Source organism: Lissotriton vulgaris, chromosome 1_1 (assembly GCF_964263255.1).
Source record: "Lissotriton vulgaris chromosome 1_1, aLisVul1.2, whole genome shotgun sequence".
NCBI classification, from domain to species: domain Eukaryota; kingdom Metazoa; phylum Chordata; class Amphibia; order Caudata; family Salamandridae; genus Lissotriton; species Lissotriton vulgaris.
The window spans coordinates 1192889636-1192907424 of record NC_141685.1 but is presented as its reverse complement, the minus strand read 5'-3'; the positions used below and the strand labels follow the sequence as shown (position 1 = coordinate 1192907424).

Sequence of the window (17789 nt, the reverse complement as noted above, 5' to 3'; positions counted from 1 at the left end):
CTTTAAAAATATTTTTTTATCATTATATATTGATCCTGGTTTGTGTACAGCTCTCTGCAACTGTTTCCTGAGGTGTGAGTCACTAAAGTGTTTGACTAAGTAGGTGGTAGCTAGCTCAGGGCCAGGTGCATCCACTTAACCCAAACTTTAGAGACTTTAAGGACAGTCATGTATCATTGGCACATTAGTGAATCTTGATGCTGTTATCAGTAAGAAGAACACCAATCAGCTTCATATACAGGTAAGTGACAGGAGGCAGGTTGGACCCTGGGGGACTCCATAGGTGACAGGCATCTTTTCTGACCTGAAGGTGTCCATGTGAAGAAACTGGGGTCGTTTGGAAAAGTAGGAGGAGAGCCAGTGAAGAACATTACCACTGAATCCCGTTCGAGTCTCCAGATTGGGTATGAGAGTGGGCTCATCAACTGTTGTATTAGGAAGCAGTCTCAGGGTGTCAGGACTCACCAGCGGCGTCCACCGACAGGTTCCTTGTGAAGTAGCCGGCGCCGGCCTGTGTGGAACTACACTACCCAGAAGGGGAGAGGGTCCGACATCAGAAGCACCATCACGCGCGACGTCCCGCAAAACCCGGAAAAGAGGAGAATCGGCAGGGGAAGCTGCTGATTATTTTCTAGGTTACCTGACAGTCTAGGACGGTGTTTCTCTGAGGCTTCACCATATCCTTGGTCGGGTAAGGGTGCCTTGGGCACCGCTTTCCTTTCTTTACATTCGGAGCTCAGAGAGCTACCGCTAAGAACCTTTGGGGATTTATTTATTATCGCACCTGGATTTTCCCCTGCGTTGGCGAGTCCTTTGGATTTAGGGGCTCTTGCGAGGGAAATTAAAGATCCTTATCATTTGCCGGAACCTTCTGGATCACAAAGTCTATTACCTCTTGGGGGGAGATTACTGAAACTTCCCTGTCGGGGAGTCCGTCGTAGACTTATGCAGGGGAGTTGTTTCGGCTGCCATTAACTTTCTTATTCATTACACACGGATAGTGACTATAACTAGCGGAACTATTTATGTCTTTTTCTGTTTATTGAAGTATCATATTATTTCGTAGTTGAAGAACCGGACCAGGCCACAATTAATTGTCTCACGTGATTGCTCCTCTGGGTTCACAGAGTAAGGGTCATGCCCTTACCTTTCATTTCTGACATAAACTTTATTGCTTGTTTATTAGGTCATGAACAAGGCTACATCATTATTCATTTATATGTGGCTACGCTTTGTGTTTTCTTTTCAACAGGGGTGGTCAGCAGAAGGTGGTCAACCCTGTTGGCATCATCAGACATCTTTCACTGATGGAGGGGGTAGGTGTAGAGGATCAGAGAGAGTTACAGCCCCTACATATAGGTGTAATTAGCTTGGCTCCAAATTATAGAGTTTATGGGTCCATCTGTTTCATTCCTACAATATGCAGAGTAAAGAGATGAGATCACATGTGCACCTTCCCTGTTTGTGAGAGTGTATTTACTGTCCTTACAGGTAAATGGTAAATTTCTTTATTCGGCATTATACAAAACACCATAAAAGTACAGCTAAAAATGCTAATAATACACATTTTCTTGTCATCTATACATAAGGTTAAAAAGAAAAAGGGCACAGAATTATTCATTACAATTCATTACAATTTGTTAGTCCCCTGCCTAACCCCCACACCTTTCCACAGATCCTCTTGTCTCTCTTAATTTAAGTGCTAGCCTTAAATAACTTGTGATGGAGATCAGGGTCACGGGATCTTACGCCATTTGTAAGTGTAAAAGGGCAACCTTAGCATGCCTAAATTTCATTTTCTTTAACAAGTTAATCGGATACAGGCGCCTGGGCAAAGAATAACAGGCATTTGCAATGCAATGGTCTCAGCATTATTAAAGGTAGAGCTATTGGCATTGCTCATGACTTTTTTTTTAATTATAAATAAATGGCATTGTCATTTACAATGCAAATAGCTTAATCGCTCGCAAATGCATGACCTATTGCATTTACACCCACACAGAGCCACACACACAGAGCCACCCACACACACACACGCAGCCACCCACACCGAGTCATTCACATAGAGCCACCTACACACCTGGGATAAGGAAAACATAGCACATCTCCACTGAACACAAACACATACCAGTAGGCAAGAAAGCGCCCATCACCCTCTTATACAGCTACATATACACACATACTAGGAGAAATGCAAGACACAAAGACCTCCCTCCAAAACAAGCACATTACACACCTGGGGTAAGGAAGACATAGCACATCTCCACTGTACACGAACACAACAGTGGGCAGGGAAGCTCACAGCAGCCTCTTATACAGCCACATATACACACAAACTAGGAGAAATGCAAGACACAATCATCTCCCTCCAATACTAGCACATTACACACCTGGGGTAAGGAAGACATACATTGGCCATTCCCCCTTTGAGAGAACCCACAGTTTTTCCATCCCACTTAAAGCCCTGGACCACTCTTACCCAATCCAAAGATCAGGGCTTGATCCATCACCGTTATTTAGCTCACTGCACCATCCCAGCTCAGAACCTGGCTATATGCAAATTAGTCTGTCCCTGGCCCAGTGCATCATGGGAACAGGGCAGACCAAACTACCAAGCCAATTCTTCACCAGAAAGGAGACAAGCTTCCGGGGACCGGTTTCTGGCATTTCAGCCGTCGTCGGCCCGGCTTGCTTGAATCCTGATGGTGCAGTGAGCAAGGGACTTATGTCTGAGTATACCCTGCCACACCTATAGTGGCCAAAAATGATTCAGAAAAGGGGGTGGTCACGAACAGAGTGTCTGAATTAAGCAGACCACTCTTACCCAGTCCAAAGATCAGGGCTTGATCCATCACCGTTATTTAGCTCACTGCACCATCCCAGCTCAGAACCTGGCTATATGCAAATTAGTCTGTCCCTGGCCCAGTGCATCATGGGAACAGGGCAGACCAATCCAGGGCAGACCAATCCTGATGGTGCAGTGAGCAAGGGACTCATGTTTGAGTATACCTCACCACCCCTTGTTGTTAAATATTTTGTCCACCCTAAGCGTGGAAGGGTATACTCGGATGTGAGTCCCTTGCTCATTGCACCATCAGGATTCAAGCAAGCCGGGCCGACGACGGATGAAATGCCAGAAACCGGTCCCCGGTAGCTTGTTTCCTTCCCAGTGTAAGAATTGGCTTGGTAGTTTGGTTTGCCCTGTTCCCATCATGCACTGGGACAAGAACAGACTAATTTGCATATAGCCAGGTTCTGAGCTGGGATGGTGCAGTGAGCTAAAAAACGGTGTTGGATCTAGCCCTGATCTCTTGACTGGGTGAGAGTATTCTTCTTAATTCAGAAACTCTGTCCATCACCACCCCTTGTTGTTAAATATTATTGATTTAAAAAGCAGTCCTCAGACCCGCTTACTTCTGCTAACCAATTAACTTAGCACAAGTCCTTCTGTCCTTGCTATTTTTATCTGGACTCTCGGCAGCAATGCCACCTCTCGTGCAGTCTTTCTAGAGCGCACACAGAGGAGACAACATCCATTCCACAGATACATTCCTTTTCCAGGGTCGCTTCCCATCCTTATTGTCATGGGCAGCGCGTGCACCGAGCCCTGCAAAGCCAAGGGTATCTTAGGAGCCCACCCCACTACCGCATCCACTCTTGAAATGGGCATGTATGTTATGTGTCTGTGCTGTGACCACGGTGAGCATTTAATGTGCCCATTCCTCCGGAGTCGTGACTCTAAACAAGATTAGGAATGCACGCGCCACATCACACCCTACTTCCTGCCTAGCACCGCCAACCAGAGCAACCCCTGGAATCCATCAGCGCTGCCCAACAGCCCTGCCACCTGCTGATGTTAAAGATGGAGACAGATACTAGACGCTGTCCAGGCAGATACAAGGTTACATCAGATAGTAAAAACATCAATGCCATATACAGAGAGGAAACAGAGGGCACTAAACTGCATGTTAAGTTGCTGCCACACTGGCTACACAGGGTCGCGCGCTATACTGAGCGTGAGAGATTACAAACGGCAGCTGTGTTGACACGAACCTTGTGACCTTCGACAGATTTCGCTGTACTGACCTCAAGGATTTGTCCTCCGCCTGTTGGTCGTCGTCTTCCTCCTCAGGCTCTTCCTGCCCTGCGCCTCCACGGACAGCAGACCACGTCCACTTGGCCCACTGCACTGGCGACAGGATTTGCCACGAGCTATACGCCATGTTTTCGAGCGAGAAAACCCCCGAAACCGTCCCTTCTCCCCCAGCACCACGGTGACTGGATCAATCAGCGCCTCTCCCTCACAGCACCCTCTCCACATAAGTAACATCAGTCACCTCCCTCATTTCCCAAAAGCGACACACATGGGGCTGTCACATTCAGCACCTTCCGTCCCATACGCACGCCCGGCACAGGCAATCTCAGCAGTCACTCCGCATCCTTTCCTCACTCCCTGGGCAACTCGCGCTCAAGACTGCCCGAGGGTGCGCCCTTTTCTCACGCCATGGGAACATCCAACTGGACTGCCAGAATCTGCTGGCTGGAAGATAGCTGGAGGCAGCTGCGAGGGGAGACACCCCCTTCTCAAACTGTACTACTCTGGAGGGGGCTGGGGAGGTGTTCCTGGAAGTCTGCGCGGCTTCTAGCGCTGAAAGTCGGGAACAAAGACCCGGACAGCGGGAGGGTGGCGGATACAACTGGAACAAAGACACGGACAGCGGGAGGGGGCGGGATACCACGGCAACAAAGACACGGACAGCGGGAGGGGGCGGGATACAACGGGAACAAAGACACGGACAGCGGGAGGGGGGTGGGGTACAACGGGAAAAAGGACAAAGGGAAAGAGGACACGGACAGCGGGAAAGAGGACATGGACAGCGGGAGGGGGCGGGAACAAGCAGTAAAATGGCAGATGAAAATTTCGGATTCAGGGGCGTGTTTTGGAGTTCTGAGTGACGGATGACGTCACAGGGCGAAAGAATGCAAAAAACACGCCCCAGAATCCGAAAAAGACTGGGCTTGGACTGAGAGATGCCCCTCTCATCCAATGGCTGGCCTCCGTTTAGGGTGCCAGCCAATGGAAGAGAGAGGCGGGTTCAAGCCCCGTACTAAAAATCATTAAATCTCCGACCGGAGACTGCGCAAGCGCAGACTTTCGGTCCTCGACCCTAAAAGGGCATAACAATACAAAATGGAGGGTATCCTGCGGAGATCATTCATCGCAACCCTTTGGCTCTACGCAATTAGAAAAACCTGCCGGGTCAGCTAACAAATAATGTAAAAGGTTGAGCCTAAAATGTGTTATTAAAAATCTGTCCTGAGCGTTGTATGTAAGGGCAAGGTACAGTTCCATTCCTTCGCTAGACCTCACTAAGCCATAGGCTCTGACTGACTGGTTGCCCCATTCTTTCTCCTCTCTAGAGGCAGTTTTATACATGGTAATCCTCTTCTTCACACTAGCCTTATCCCGGCCTACACCTCCGGTCGGGTTTGAGAAGAGATCCTTACAGCCAATTTTTTCAAAAACGACCTTAAGAGACTTCAGCCATGGAATGTCCATTCCCCTATCCCTGCCAAGGCAATCCGTAATTATTTGCCTGGTGAATTCTGCCTCCGGGTTGTCCCGGATCTTTAGCCATGCTAACAGGGGTCTGACCTGAATCCTGTCCTCTATAAAGCCCCCCCCCCCCCCAGCTCTTCGTGGACAATGTAAGCAGGGACACCCTTTGGGACCTTAAGGAGCCTTCTCATGTATTTATTTTCCTCTACCTGCAATTTATCAGAATTGGCGAAACCCCAGAGTTCCGCACCATACGCCACCTTACAGGTAGTTACAGCTGTGGATATATATACATACACACACATATATATATATATATACGAAGCTCCTGCCTGGTATCGAACACTTGAAAGGCACTCGAGTGACACCATAGCGCTCCAAGCATAGCACTTTTATTCATGCGGTAAGGAAGACATCTGCATGCTGCTTTCACAGTCCCCACCACTTTCGCCGACGCGTTTCAAGGATTCTCTTCATCAGGGCTGGTAGTGGATTCCACCACCAGCCCTGATGAAGAGAATCCTTGAAACGAGTCTGCGAAAGTGGTGGGGACTGTGAAAGCAGCATGCAGATGTCTTCCTTACCGCATGAATAAAAGTGCTATGCTTGGAGCTCTATGGTGTCACTCGAGTGCCTTTCAAGTGTTCGATACCAGGCAGGAGCTTCATTCATTTATATATATATATATATATATATATATATATATATATATATATATATATATATATATATATACACACATACATACATACATACATACATACATACATACATACGCGTCTGGTTCTCTGAGGGTAAAATAAAGAAACTGAACCCTCCTCCCGCGAGTGCCGTGTCTTCTTCGAAGGTGAGGGAGAGGAAAGCTCGGATAATAGCGGGGTGGCGCCCCTGCATACAGGCACCCATGTTTGAGTGCGCGACCTGGCGGCACAAGGAAGCAATAATATACATATACATATATACTTACACACACATACATATACATTTACACTACTGGAAGGGGTTATGATAGTTACCTTATTAGTCTAAAAGAGTATTACTATCTTTTCTTTTCTATTCACAGTCTCCCTCCCCGCTGCCCCAATCCTTCCCTTCCCCCGCTTGACCATCCTAACGTCTGCGTATTTCGTAAACTTGATATGGGCTGTCGAGAGGTGGACCCCTTTGAGCATCGGTTCGATCCTGAGGTTACGATTGGTCTGGGACACAGGGCTCCAGTGTCATCTGAAGTCAGACTGGTAGTCACGCAGAAAAGGTAAGACCAATGTGGCCATTTAATTTGTACCAAACCTCCTGTGGCTGCAGCATTTACCACTGCTGGATTAAGTGGTCAAAGCCTCTTTTGAATCACCAGCCACAGGGAAGGCAGTTAGGCAGTGTTCTCCTGTTAAGCAGAAAGATATGCCAAGCCTGGCAAAATTAATTCCTACACAACACATGTAATCTAGCACACCAAATTGACGATAAAAGATAGCCTGGTCAATCAAACAGAAACATCTCAAAAATGTAAATAAGTGGCATCTTGCAAAACCACCAATCCCATATGAACATACCAGAGATAAACCATAAAGAAGGTGACTCAAACAAAACAATACAAATCAGAAAAACACACTAATGTGTATATGACACAACCTAACTGTATGATTGTTGTTCTCATCAAAGGAACCCCCATACATAACATCAAGACCCACACACAGACCACGGTCATACAATGCATGATGCTCAACCGTTGCAGATATCCACCTAGCCAATAAAGATAAATGGCTTTGTTGCATTAACCAATCATTAACCAATAGGTAAACAGCTCTCATATATGATTTAATAAAGGATGCAGCATGCAATATAATTAAAAGCCTGTGTGCTTGACAGATGTTAAAACCACACAATACCTGTAGAAGATGTTCTTTCTGAAGCAAGGCTTGATTTTGGCGCTCAATGGTCAGCTGCTGCTCCTGAATCACATTGTTATTCTGCACCTGCACAGTGTGTAATTGCTCATCTGCTTCCTGCAGCTGTGCTTGTAATTGATGCAAAGCAGCATGCAGGTCCTAAAAGAAACACATTAATGTTTGCTGATACAACATAAGTGGTCTGTGGAGTGATTTTGTGTTAAAAAAAGATGTACTATCAACAACTGAATACTCCATTCATTCAAAATATGATTTTATAGAGAATAAAACGCTGTTGTTCTTTACTATTAATATTTCAGCTTCTACAGCATTTGCAATTTAAAACCTCCTTCTGGCAATCTAACGTTAAGCTTTTTGTTAGCATTTTTTTAAATAAGCAGTTCTAATTAGTCAGCTGCCTTCAACCTAAAACTGGAACTGTTGTCAGAAGATGACAGGAAGGACTGATAGATTCTTTAGAGTAGAAGAGGCGCAAAGTAAAATTATGCATATTTTAGGCGGAAAGTAAAAGACTGGAGGTGGGAACAGGGCTTGATGAAAATGCAGAGGTTTTACTGGCATACAGGCTAGAGGGACTGCAACTCCTTGTCCACCGGAATGGCCAAACTCTAGCGCCCTCAACTTAACAAGCTCAGTACGGCATCTGTCACATGTTTGATATTGATACTTTGCGGTCTTAATGACGGTACAAAATCACGATTAGGGCATACATTTCTGCTTAGACAGCCAGTCGTCCACTTGGCTTAGGGCCAGATGGTGGGGTGACACTTTTTCAACCACATACTCCAACTATACCAGGGGGGTGGCCATTTTAATAGTAGAGAGCTCAGATGGGCCTCCGCCCGATCTATAGTTGATACGGAAGTCCGATACGTTATTGTTGAGAGTATTTTGCTGGGGAGAAAGGCGCGACTGGTGGTAATTTATGATTCCAAATGTGACAACTCAAGTTTTTTAGGGATCTCTAGTCTAAACTCGCAAGTCTGGGCAATGAAACTGTTATTTGGGGTGGGGATTTAATGCTATTATGGACGATGCATTGGATCAATCTGGCACCTCCTGTTGCCTACACCCAAGGGCGATTGTGGTGCTTAAAGCAATTGCTCAGGAGAATTTCTTGGTCGAAGCTTGGATATAGGTGCATCCGCGTGATCGGGAGGGCACCTGCATATCGGCACAACACAATGCATGGTCCAGACTAGATTCCTAGTTTACATGCCACGCGCTCGTGATTGCTGCCTCAACGATACTTTGGTTCAAACTCCGTTTATCTACCGGGACCTTAAATTTGCCCGTCTGGTACTCATCTCTTATGTGAGGTGACAACCTCACTTTAGAGGAACCTGACCAAGTTTGGGTGTATGGCTCTTGGATTGACCATTTAATTGATCTTTCAACTAAAAAAATGTATATATACCCTTTCCCTGACGAAGTCCTTTGGCATACAAGCCAAGTAATTGATATGTACATTGATTGATGCTAGCTTTGCTCAGGTTGGAAACTATGTTCGTGTTTTAGGGTAGACTTGTCTATCCGTTTTTACAACTGTTGGCAGTGGTTGTACTCTTACCTTTGAGCATTTACTTGCCTGAAATATTGAAAGAAATAGCACACTGTTTGAGCACTTATCCCCTACTGTCAATTTTGTTTGAATTTAGATTCCGGATTGGTTTCTTCTGATGTAATAAACTGGACAAATGCAAGTACATATTTACCACGCACATTATCCGATCACGCCCCAGTTATATAATGGTTTCAAATTTCACATTCCATTCTCCAAGCTTCTGCTTGGCAGCTACCGCAGGAGTCCCTATTAGGTGCTGTCTTCCAGGAGGAAGTCAACAAAGAGATTCTTAGAATACTTCACTCTTAACACCATCGCTGCTGATGGAATTCTCCTCCTGTGCTGGCCCTTATAGAAATGGGTGTGGTCGTGACTGAACCATTCCTTCATCAGCACAGCCCAACCGTGGCTTATGACGGAATGGTTCCGTCACAAGCATCGAAGGGGTTAATAGCAATACTGTTCAATTAGCATCAACATTATGGGAGACATTTAAAGTGGTAATCAGGGAGGTATGCATTCCCGAACAGTCTGGGGTACTAAAGGCCACCAGGAACACCCTGAAAAGGCTCGAGGGAGACATTTGCCTTGCTCGACACCTTGACTAAATTTTATGCCAGATTGTACACCTCTGGTGCAGATCAGACGCTAGCCAGTAAAGTTCAACTCTTCCTGCCATTAATAGTGCAGAGTCAGTCTGGAGTCATACTTCCCACAACATGCATACCCTATTTGCCATTATGCACTACATCGTCCCTCAGGTGCCTGCCTTGGCTCCCCTGCTCGACGCCACCACGGTATTTGATTCCTTGGAGTGGTCATATCTATTTGCTCTACTAGCCAGGCTGGGCCTAAGCCCCACTTTTAAACAACAAAAACATCTCCTTTATACAAATCCCAGAGCCCGAGTGTGCTTAAATGGCCACATATTAAACCCTTTCCATATAAATCTAGGTACGTGCCAGGGGTGTCCGATATCGCCCCTCCTGTTAGCGATAGCAACTGAACCATTACCGCATGCCTACAACAATACCATGCAAACAGGGGACTGGGATTCACAACTAGGGGCTTGGTAATTTCTCTGTAGGCAGATGACATAACACTGTATGTACAAAATCCAAAGGAGAATTTAGCCCCTATGACTCGCAAGCTAATTCTCTATGGTGCGCTATCTGGGGGGCATATAAACGGGGCCAAGTCTAAACTACTCCTATTGACAGAAAGCAAACTACCATTCAAAACGGAGTACCAGCTGGAGTGGGCAATGGGGAACTGGATTAGCAGGGACATGCAGGAGGTATGGAGCAAAAACTATGGTCGGACAATCACTTGATTGGTGGCGAGGGTGCAAGCATTGTCTAAGATCCCCCTGTCTCTGGTGTGCCGAACAGCCCTTGCAAAAATTACTATACCTGTTTTTTAATTTGCCCATCCCGCTTACATCACCATTCTTAAGGCACCAGCAGACCAGCATAACTACTTTGATATGGGGGGGATGAACAATCTAGGGTCTCTGGGACAATTCCGTTAGAGCAACAGGGCATGGGATCACCAGATTTCAAAACTCTACGCCTATTGCGCACAAGCCCAATTCTTACACTTGTGATGGCTGTACCCGGCACCATATCAACCACACATATGGTGGAAAAGTACCACGCTGGCCCCAACCCCTATCTGCTGAACTCTAAGATACTCATAGTAAACCAAAAAAAGAGGTAAACACAGTCGAAACCCTCAGGTAGGCATGAAACGGTAAGCGCAAAAGGGCGAAGGTCCCTCTCCTTTATGCCCAGTCACTTAAACTGGTGCATAATCCACAACCACCCCCCCCCCCCCCCCACCCCTATCTGACAGCGGGGCTGTTAGACTGGCACACAAGCTCAAATTGTCACTTTTGCAGATTTATATCCAGACAATGAGTTTATTTCTACCCCACACGCAGGGGAAGCTGCACCAAACTCCTTTTCGTATACCCTCTTATACTACTGATTACATGCCACATGCCGGGCACTGCATGAATCATTTACGGCACCTCCTCTTACTCTGCCTGTGCTAGAACACATACTTACAGATTCATTCTCAGGCAAGCTAATACCAAGTCTCTAGATCGTTATGCAAAGGCCTCTGGTGATGATACCTAAGGCCCTAGCAGATTGGAAAACAGATTTGGAATATGGAATCTCCAAACATGAATGAGCAGTGGGTTTATTGTTGTGACCACCTGTAGTTTTTACTGCCTAACTACAGGTTCCGCTGTATTCATTTAAAATAGTTGAATCATACTTATCGTACCCCAATGCAAATCCTCTATATGGGTTTAAGTACAGACGTGAACGGCCCACGCTATTCCTCCCAGCTAGCCACCTTCCTTCATTTTGCTTGGCGGTGTCCACAGGTAGCACAATTGTGGGGGGAAATACTTGCACATGTGCACAAAATTACTGGACCCACAGTGATACACTCCCCCTAGTCAGCTTACTAGGATATGTAAAAGATGCCCACCTTCAGACCATCGCCTCATAGCCATGCTACTTTTACTAGCTAAGCATAGAGTAGCCATGCACAGGGCCAGGCGCTCCATCCCCACAACTGAGACATGAATAACATAGGTGGCGTATTGCCAAGAACAGTTTAGTGGGACCTCATGCCCCCTGCGTCCAGGCTCAAAGATATCTGGTCTGCCTTTGCTGCCTTTCTGCGCCAGAGGCACTCAGATACCCCACAGGCATCAAGCACGCTCTAAGAGACTTATAAGGCTGGAGGCCCTTGCTACTGTTCAAAATGCCTGAAGGGTCCCTGCAACATAAGCTCAATGCTGGGGGTATGTCATAACTGATATCATTTCTCAGTGTACATATTATATGTCAGATTGTGACCACGCCTAAAGCTGTAAATGTCCCTTTATGTGTAACCCATTGAGCTGATCAAGAGGTTAAAAGACTGTGCATATAAACCAGACCAATCCCCCTGCCCCCCCTTTTTTTTCTTATAGTTTTTGCTTTGCCTTGTTATTACTGTATTGCATTGAGAAAATGAATATAAATTTATGCCTTGTGAAATTTCAATAAAAAAAGAGCCCCTGGGTGGGACAGGTCCCGGAGGCATTTGTTAACAAGCATTTACAATGCAACGGTTTCGCCTTCGGAAAAGTTAGAGCTATTGGCATTGTAAATGACAAACTTTTTATTTATGTGTTGGTTTTGAAAACAGATAAATATATGGCATTGTCATTTACAATGCCAATAGCTTACTCTGTCGCAAATGCGAGACGTATTGCATTTGCACACCCACACAAGAGCCCCACTGCCAGGGTCTGGAGCCCACTCATGGAATGAACACTGGCGGTAAATATTCATTCCTGTGCCCCCCCACCGAACTCAGTGCTGCGTCTCACCACTGGTGGACACTGCAGTATTTCTATCTCCAGAGCGGTTAGCACCACCAGTAACAACGAAATACCACTGGTGTTAAAAATCCACATCTGTGTCCCCCCCCCATCGCACTCAGTACTGCATGTCACCATTGGTGGACACTGCGGTAATTCTATCTCCAGGGTGGCGTGCACCACCAGCGACAATAAAATACAGCTAGCAAAAAATATTCAAAACTGTGCCTCCATTTGCACTCAGTATTAAAAAAAAAAAGCTCGCTTTCTGGACCAAGACCTACCTTTTTACCACATTTGGTGTAATTCCGTTCAGCAGTTCGGGCTGTAGCTTTGTCAAAAGTTCCTATTTCAAGTAACATGGGGAAAACGCGTTTTTGGATCCCTTTTTTCTCTGCCCCCACTTGACGAATCACCTCGAAACAATACTTTATTCGGTTATGGATAACCATCAAAGTGTACACAACCAACTGCTATAATTAACTTCAATAAAAAGTTTGGAACGTAATAGCAAATACACAAATGTTTTTTTAAAAACAGAACGTAATAAAGACTTTTCTATTTTCTTCAAAATGTAAACAATATTTCACAAATACATTTAAAAGCCTTGCCTTCATTAAAACAGAAAAGGTTTAGGCATATTATTTATAAGTGAATTGAAAATCTTTCAAACAATAGTAAATAAAACCTGCTCTCTCTTTGCAACATAACAAATCCACTTACCTTAGTTGTATTGCTTGAAATGGTCTCCTTCAGCCTCTGGGTGGTGCAGTCGTGTTTCTGACATACCTCATTTGCAACACTTAATTTAGAACTCGTCTGATGCAGTTTTTCATGAGAAATCTAAAATAAAACAATTTTTTTAAATATTGTCACATACTAACTATAATCCTAGAAGGCTCCAATAATTAGTCAGATATAGCATTTTCCAAAATTGTTTCCATACTGAAAAAACTCTTGTCCGGTATCTTTCACTGCAAAAAAACATCCAGTTTTATTAGAAAAAAAGGAGGTAAGAAAATGGGAAAATAACGTTGACTGAAAATCCTAAAATGCAAAAATAAAAAATACTTTGTTCGTCAATATGGGTATCATAAAGAGAACGGTGAACACAGGAACCAACTATTACCTACTTTGTAGCCTAGCAACTGTATTGAGACACTGGTCATCCAACTTCCCTTGACAATTTAATGTAGATAAACACTCATATCATATTACGGTCTTTAAGCTCTATTTGTGAAATATTGAAGTAGGAAACTTACAGGCACCCTTTCAAATGAGCCTAAAGAGAGATGCACCAGACTGCTAAAAAAGACACCAGTGATGGAGTACCAGTGATTTGGTAACCAAAGTAAAATATTTTCACGAGGCCACTTCATGTACATAGGAGCTCAAATGAAACACTAATCAGGAAAGCGTGGTTGCAAGAAGGTAACAAAGTATATCTTACAGCTTTCCTGTAGCGGGGACATTCTTTACATAATGTATGAGGGTGGAGGGAGCAATAGCTGTAATTACTTGTTAACAAGGTGTTCGTTGAAGTGGCATGTCTTCTGGTCCTTTTGGAAAACAGAAGATAAATGGTGAATGAAGGATTGTGCGACAGAATTACGGATCCGGGCATGCAAAAGAAGGAAAGGCGTGTATTCTGCTTGTCTCCTTGCAATTCTTGATTGCAAGCCTGGCCTAGTAACTGCTGCATCTGTACCCTTAACCAGCAGATTCTTCAGTCTAGCTCTGAAACATACAGGGAGCAGAGAAGGAATTAAATAAGGGGAGCCCTCCACTGAAAGCAATACGATACCAAAAAAAAAACTGTTTCCCACACCCCTAAAAAAAATTCTTTTCACAAATGAATGAAAGCCCCAACCACAGAACTTCACTGTATCGAGGCTAACAAGTGTAGTCATCAGATTCGAAATATACCAGTGACAGAATGGATTTTAGAAAAGAGGCCTGGTGGTTGATATTATTCCCTTGATTATCTCAAACCTCAGTCACACAACCAACACAAACGAGGTAGGCGAATCTGCCAATTTAGCCTACCCAAAGACCATCTTAACAATCTCGTATTGAGCTGGTAGGTTGCCCAGTACAATGAAACGATGAATCTTTAATGCAAGATACTTAGGGCCAGATGTAGGTGGCTAAATACTAGTCGGTAATGCCAAAATTCGGTATATTTCTGAGTTACCGACCAGTATTTAGCCATGTGCAATATAGGTGAGTTGAAACCTACTTGCAAAATAAGGAATCGCTCAATAGCGATTCCTTATTTTGCTCTTGCATATAAGGAATCGGAAATACCGATTCCTTAAATGCAATGTACGTAGCACTAAAAAGAGTACACTTAAGCCTTAAGGAAGCGCTAATTACCACCAACTTCAAGTTGGTGGTAAGTAGCGATTTCCTTCAAAAAAGCACTTTTTTGCTTTTTTAAATGTGCCATGTGTCACAAATCCATGCCCTTAGGGCATGTATGTGCACCACATGTGCACACATGCACATTTCAGGGGTGCAACAGGGTGTCCTTTGGACACCCTGGCACCCTTGAAATAGCTCCCGCTATTAGCGATTCAGTATTACTGAATCGCTAATAGTGAATCTCTTCCCCTTCATTCCTATGGGCCTCCAAGCCCATAGGAATGAATGGCTAGGTATTCCTTAATAACGAATCTCAATTACCAATTCGTTATTAAGGAATGTTAAGGAATTGCTAATATTTTAGCGATTCCTACCTACATTCCATTTAGCGAGTATTTAATAGCGATTCGGTAAAAATCGCTATTAAGGACTCGCTAAATGGAAGTTACAGACATCTGGCCCTTAGTGTACTGAGCCTTGCAACCCACTGAATCTCAAGAAGACCTTGTCCAGCTACACTTTTATTGATTATTGCTTATTCGTAATCTGTTGTGAAATGTCCCTGAATTGGCTTTGAAAAATCTGGAGGAGCTTGTCAGAAAATCACCCAGAAGCTACAGGCTTAAACGATCTGACTAAATCCAGGATCTGCATATCCATGAACAGGAATGAATTAAACGGTTCGAAAAGAAGGGGGTGATCTCGTTAGTTCACCGTTTCAACCTCAATCATATTTCATACCCACGCAAGATAATGTAAGTTTAATTCTCCTGGAAACGAGTTTTTATTCTTGGTGGAGGACTTTCTGTCGTTGTAGGCATTTGTAGAGTTTGGAGCCTGGTCTAAAATTATTTTGCGAACACATCAGAAAAGATTCTGAAAGAATGGGATGTAGAATACAGTTTGTAATCTTTTGTACACTGAAAGAGGTACCATCAGGCAGCAGAGTTTCGTCCTATTGGCCCTCAGTGAAAAAATGAAGTGCTTTTTCAAAACTGAGTAAAGAACAAGACTAACTTGAGATTAAAGTACCACGGTATACATTAAACACTACAAGTCTACGTAGCAGAACAGTATTAAAATGAACAAGATGAACAAGAGGAAAAAAATATTCAAGAAATATTCAGCGAATGCACAGAAAGGAACAAGAAGGAATATGAAGGGACACTTGAAGAGCTCAGACGAAGTTTTAAGAAAAACCTGAAAGGTACAGAATGGTTCAAATTCCAGCCAGGCTTCTTCCAGTATGAAAAGCTCATTTTAATTTAACACATTTTAACAACTGGATTACGTTAAGGCACCAGGCTGAGCAGCAGCATGTGTGGCTTCTGAAACCAGTGCAAAACTGCACAGTTCTAGCTTTCTTTTCCGTACTGTTTCCTGTCTAATCTGGTGCTTAGGCTTACTGTAACACAAACAAAATTAGTCATGGAAGGTACACAAGGGTCTACCGAAGGTTTTTGTCAGATTTCTCACCTCACTCACTTATCAGAGCAAATGTATGCTACCAGCAAGAATCTGGTGTCTTTTCATGCTACCCAGTGCCGCCACTCAGGCACCTTGCAACATCAGTAAAAAAGCACTGGTATCATGGAATGAACGAAGGCTTATTCTCACGTGAAATGGATATGGCATAGAGCCTATTGCTCTTTCATAGGGAATTAACCCTAGGGCCTAATCGACCCAAGATTAATTTCACCAGACTTGAATAGATCATCTGCTGCTGCGGGACCCCAAGTCTTGTAACTTGGTGCTTTTACACCAAGGAATTCGCACAGGTGCACAATCAGGAGTTAGGGGTTTGGTGGAGGTTATACCATGAACGGGTGGGTGAATGTCCTGGGTGGTGTGGTGACCCTCACAGCAGTACTGTTAAGGGATGACAGAATGGATCTCCTGTGGTAACAGACCTTCTTTATATATCAACAGCAGTCGCATCCCGAGTTCTTTGTCTGGGTTCCCAAACAGATAGGGCAGGAACAACAGGATCATAGCACCACACCTCCGAGACGTCATCAACTGCTCCCTCAACTCCGCAACCTTCCCGGAAAGCTGGAAACATGCCGAACTCAGCGCCCTCCTGAAAAAACCCACAGCTGACCCCACCGAACTCAAAAACTACCGCCCTATCTCACTCCTTCCATTCCCGGCCAAAGTCATCGAGAAAGCGGTCAACAACCAGCTCGCCGCCTTCCTCGAAACCAACAAATCCCTCGACTCCTCACAATCCGGCTTCCGAGCCAAGCACAGCACTGAAACCGCCCTTATAGCAGCAACAGACGACATTCGAACTCTACTGGACAATGGTGACACAGTCGCCCTCATTCTCCTCGACCTCTCCGCTGCCTTCGACACGGTCTGTCACAGCACCCTTTTACAACGCCTCAGAAACGTCAGAATCCAAGGAAAAGCACTAGAATGGATCACCTCGTTCCTCACCAGAAGAACCCAGAGAGTCCGCCTTCCACCATTCAAGTCAAAGGCCACTGAAGTCATCTGCGGCGTACCACAAGGATCTTCACTCAGCCCCACCCTCTTCAACGTATACATGAGCCCCCTTGCGGTCATCGCACGCCAACACAACCTCAACATCATCTCCTACGCAGACGACACTCAACTGATCCTATCACTCACCAGAGACCCTAACACTGCCAAAACCAACCTGCATGAAGGAATGAAAGAAGTAGCAGAATGGATGAAGCACAGTCGTCTGAAACTGAACTCAGACAAAACAGAAGTCCTCATCCTAGGCACCTCCCCCTCCGCCTGGGACGACTCTTGGTGGCCAGAGGCCCTCGGAAAAGCACCCATCCCGACGGACCACGCACGGAACCTGGGCATCATCCTGGATTCCTCACTTTCGATGAACAGACAAGTCAACGCCGTCTCTTCATCTTGCTTCAACATTCTTCGCATGCTCAAAAAAACATTTCGCTGGATCCCCACCGAAACTAGAAAAACAGTCACCCACGCTCTGGTCACGAGCCGACTGGACTACGGAAACAC

General features: G+C 45.0%; 1 protein-coding gene across 1 annotated transcript in view; it reads right to left on the bottom strand.

The window, feature by feature from the left end:
• The window catches only part of LOC147748891 (myomegalin-like), a 1575921-nt gene that overhangs the window by 1058143 nt on the left and 499989 nt on the right, over window positions 1–17789 (bottom strand). The window contains exons 9-10 of the mRNA XM_086928761.1: window positions 13143–13262; window positions 7450–7608 (exon numbers count right to left, since the gene is read on the bottom strand). Coding sequence (XP_086784887.1) covers window positions 7450–7608; window positions 13143–13262 — 279 coding nt within the window. The remainder of the gene's footprint in view (window positions 1–7449; window positions 7609–13142; window positions 13263–17789) is intronic.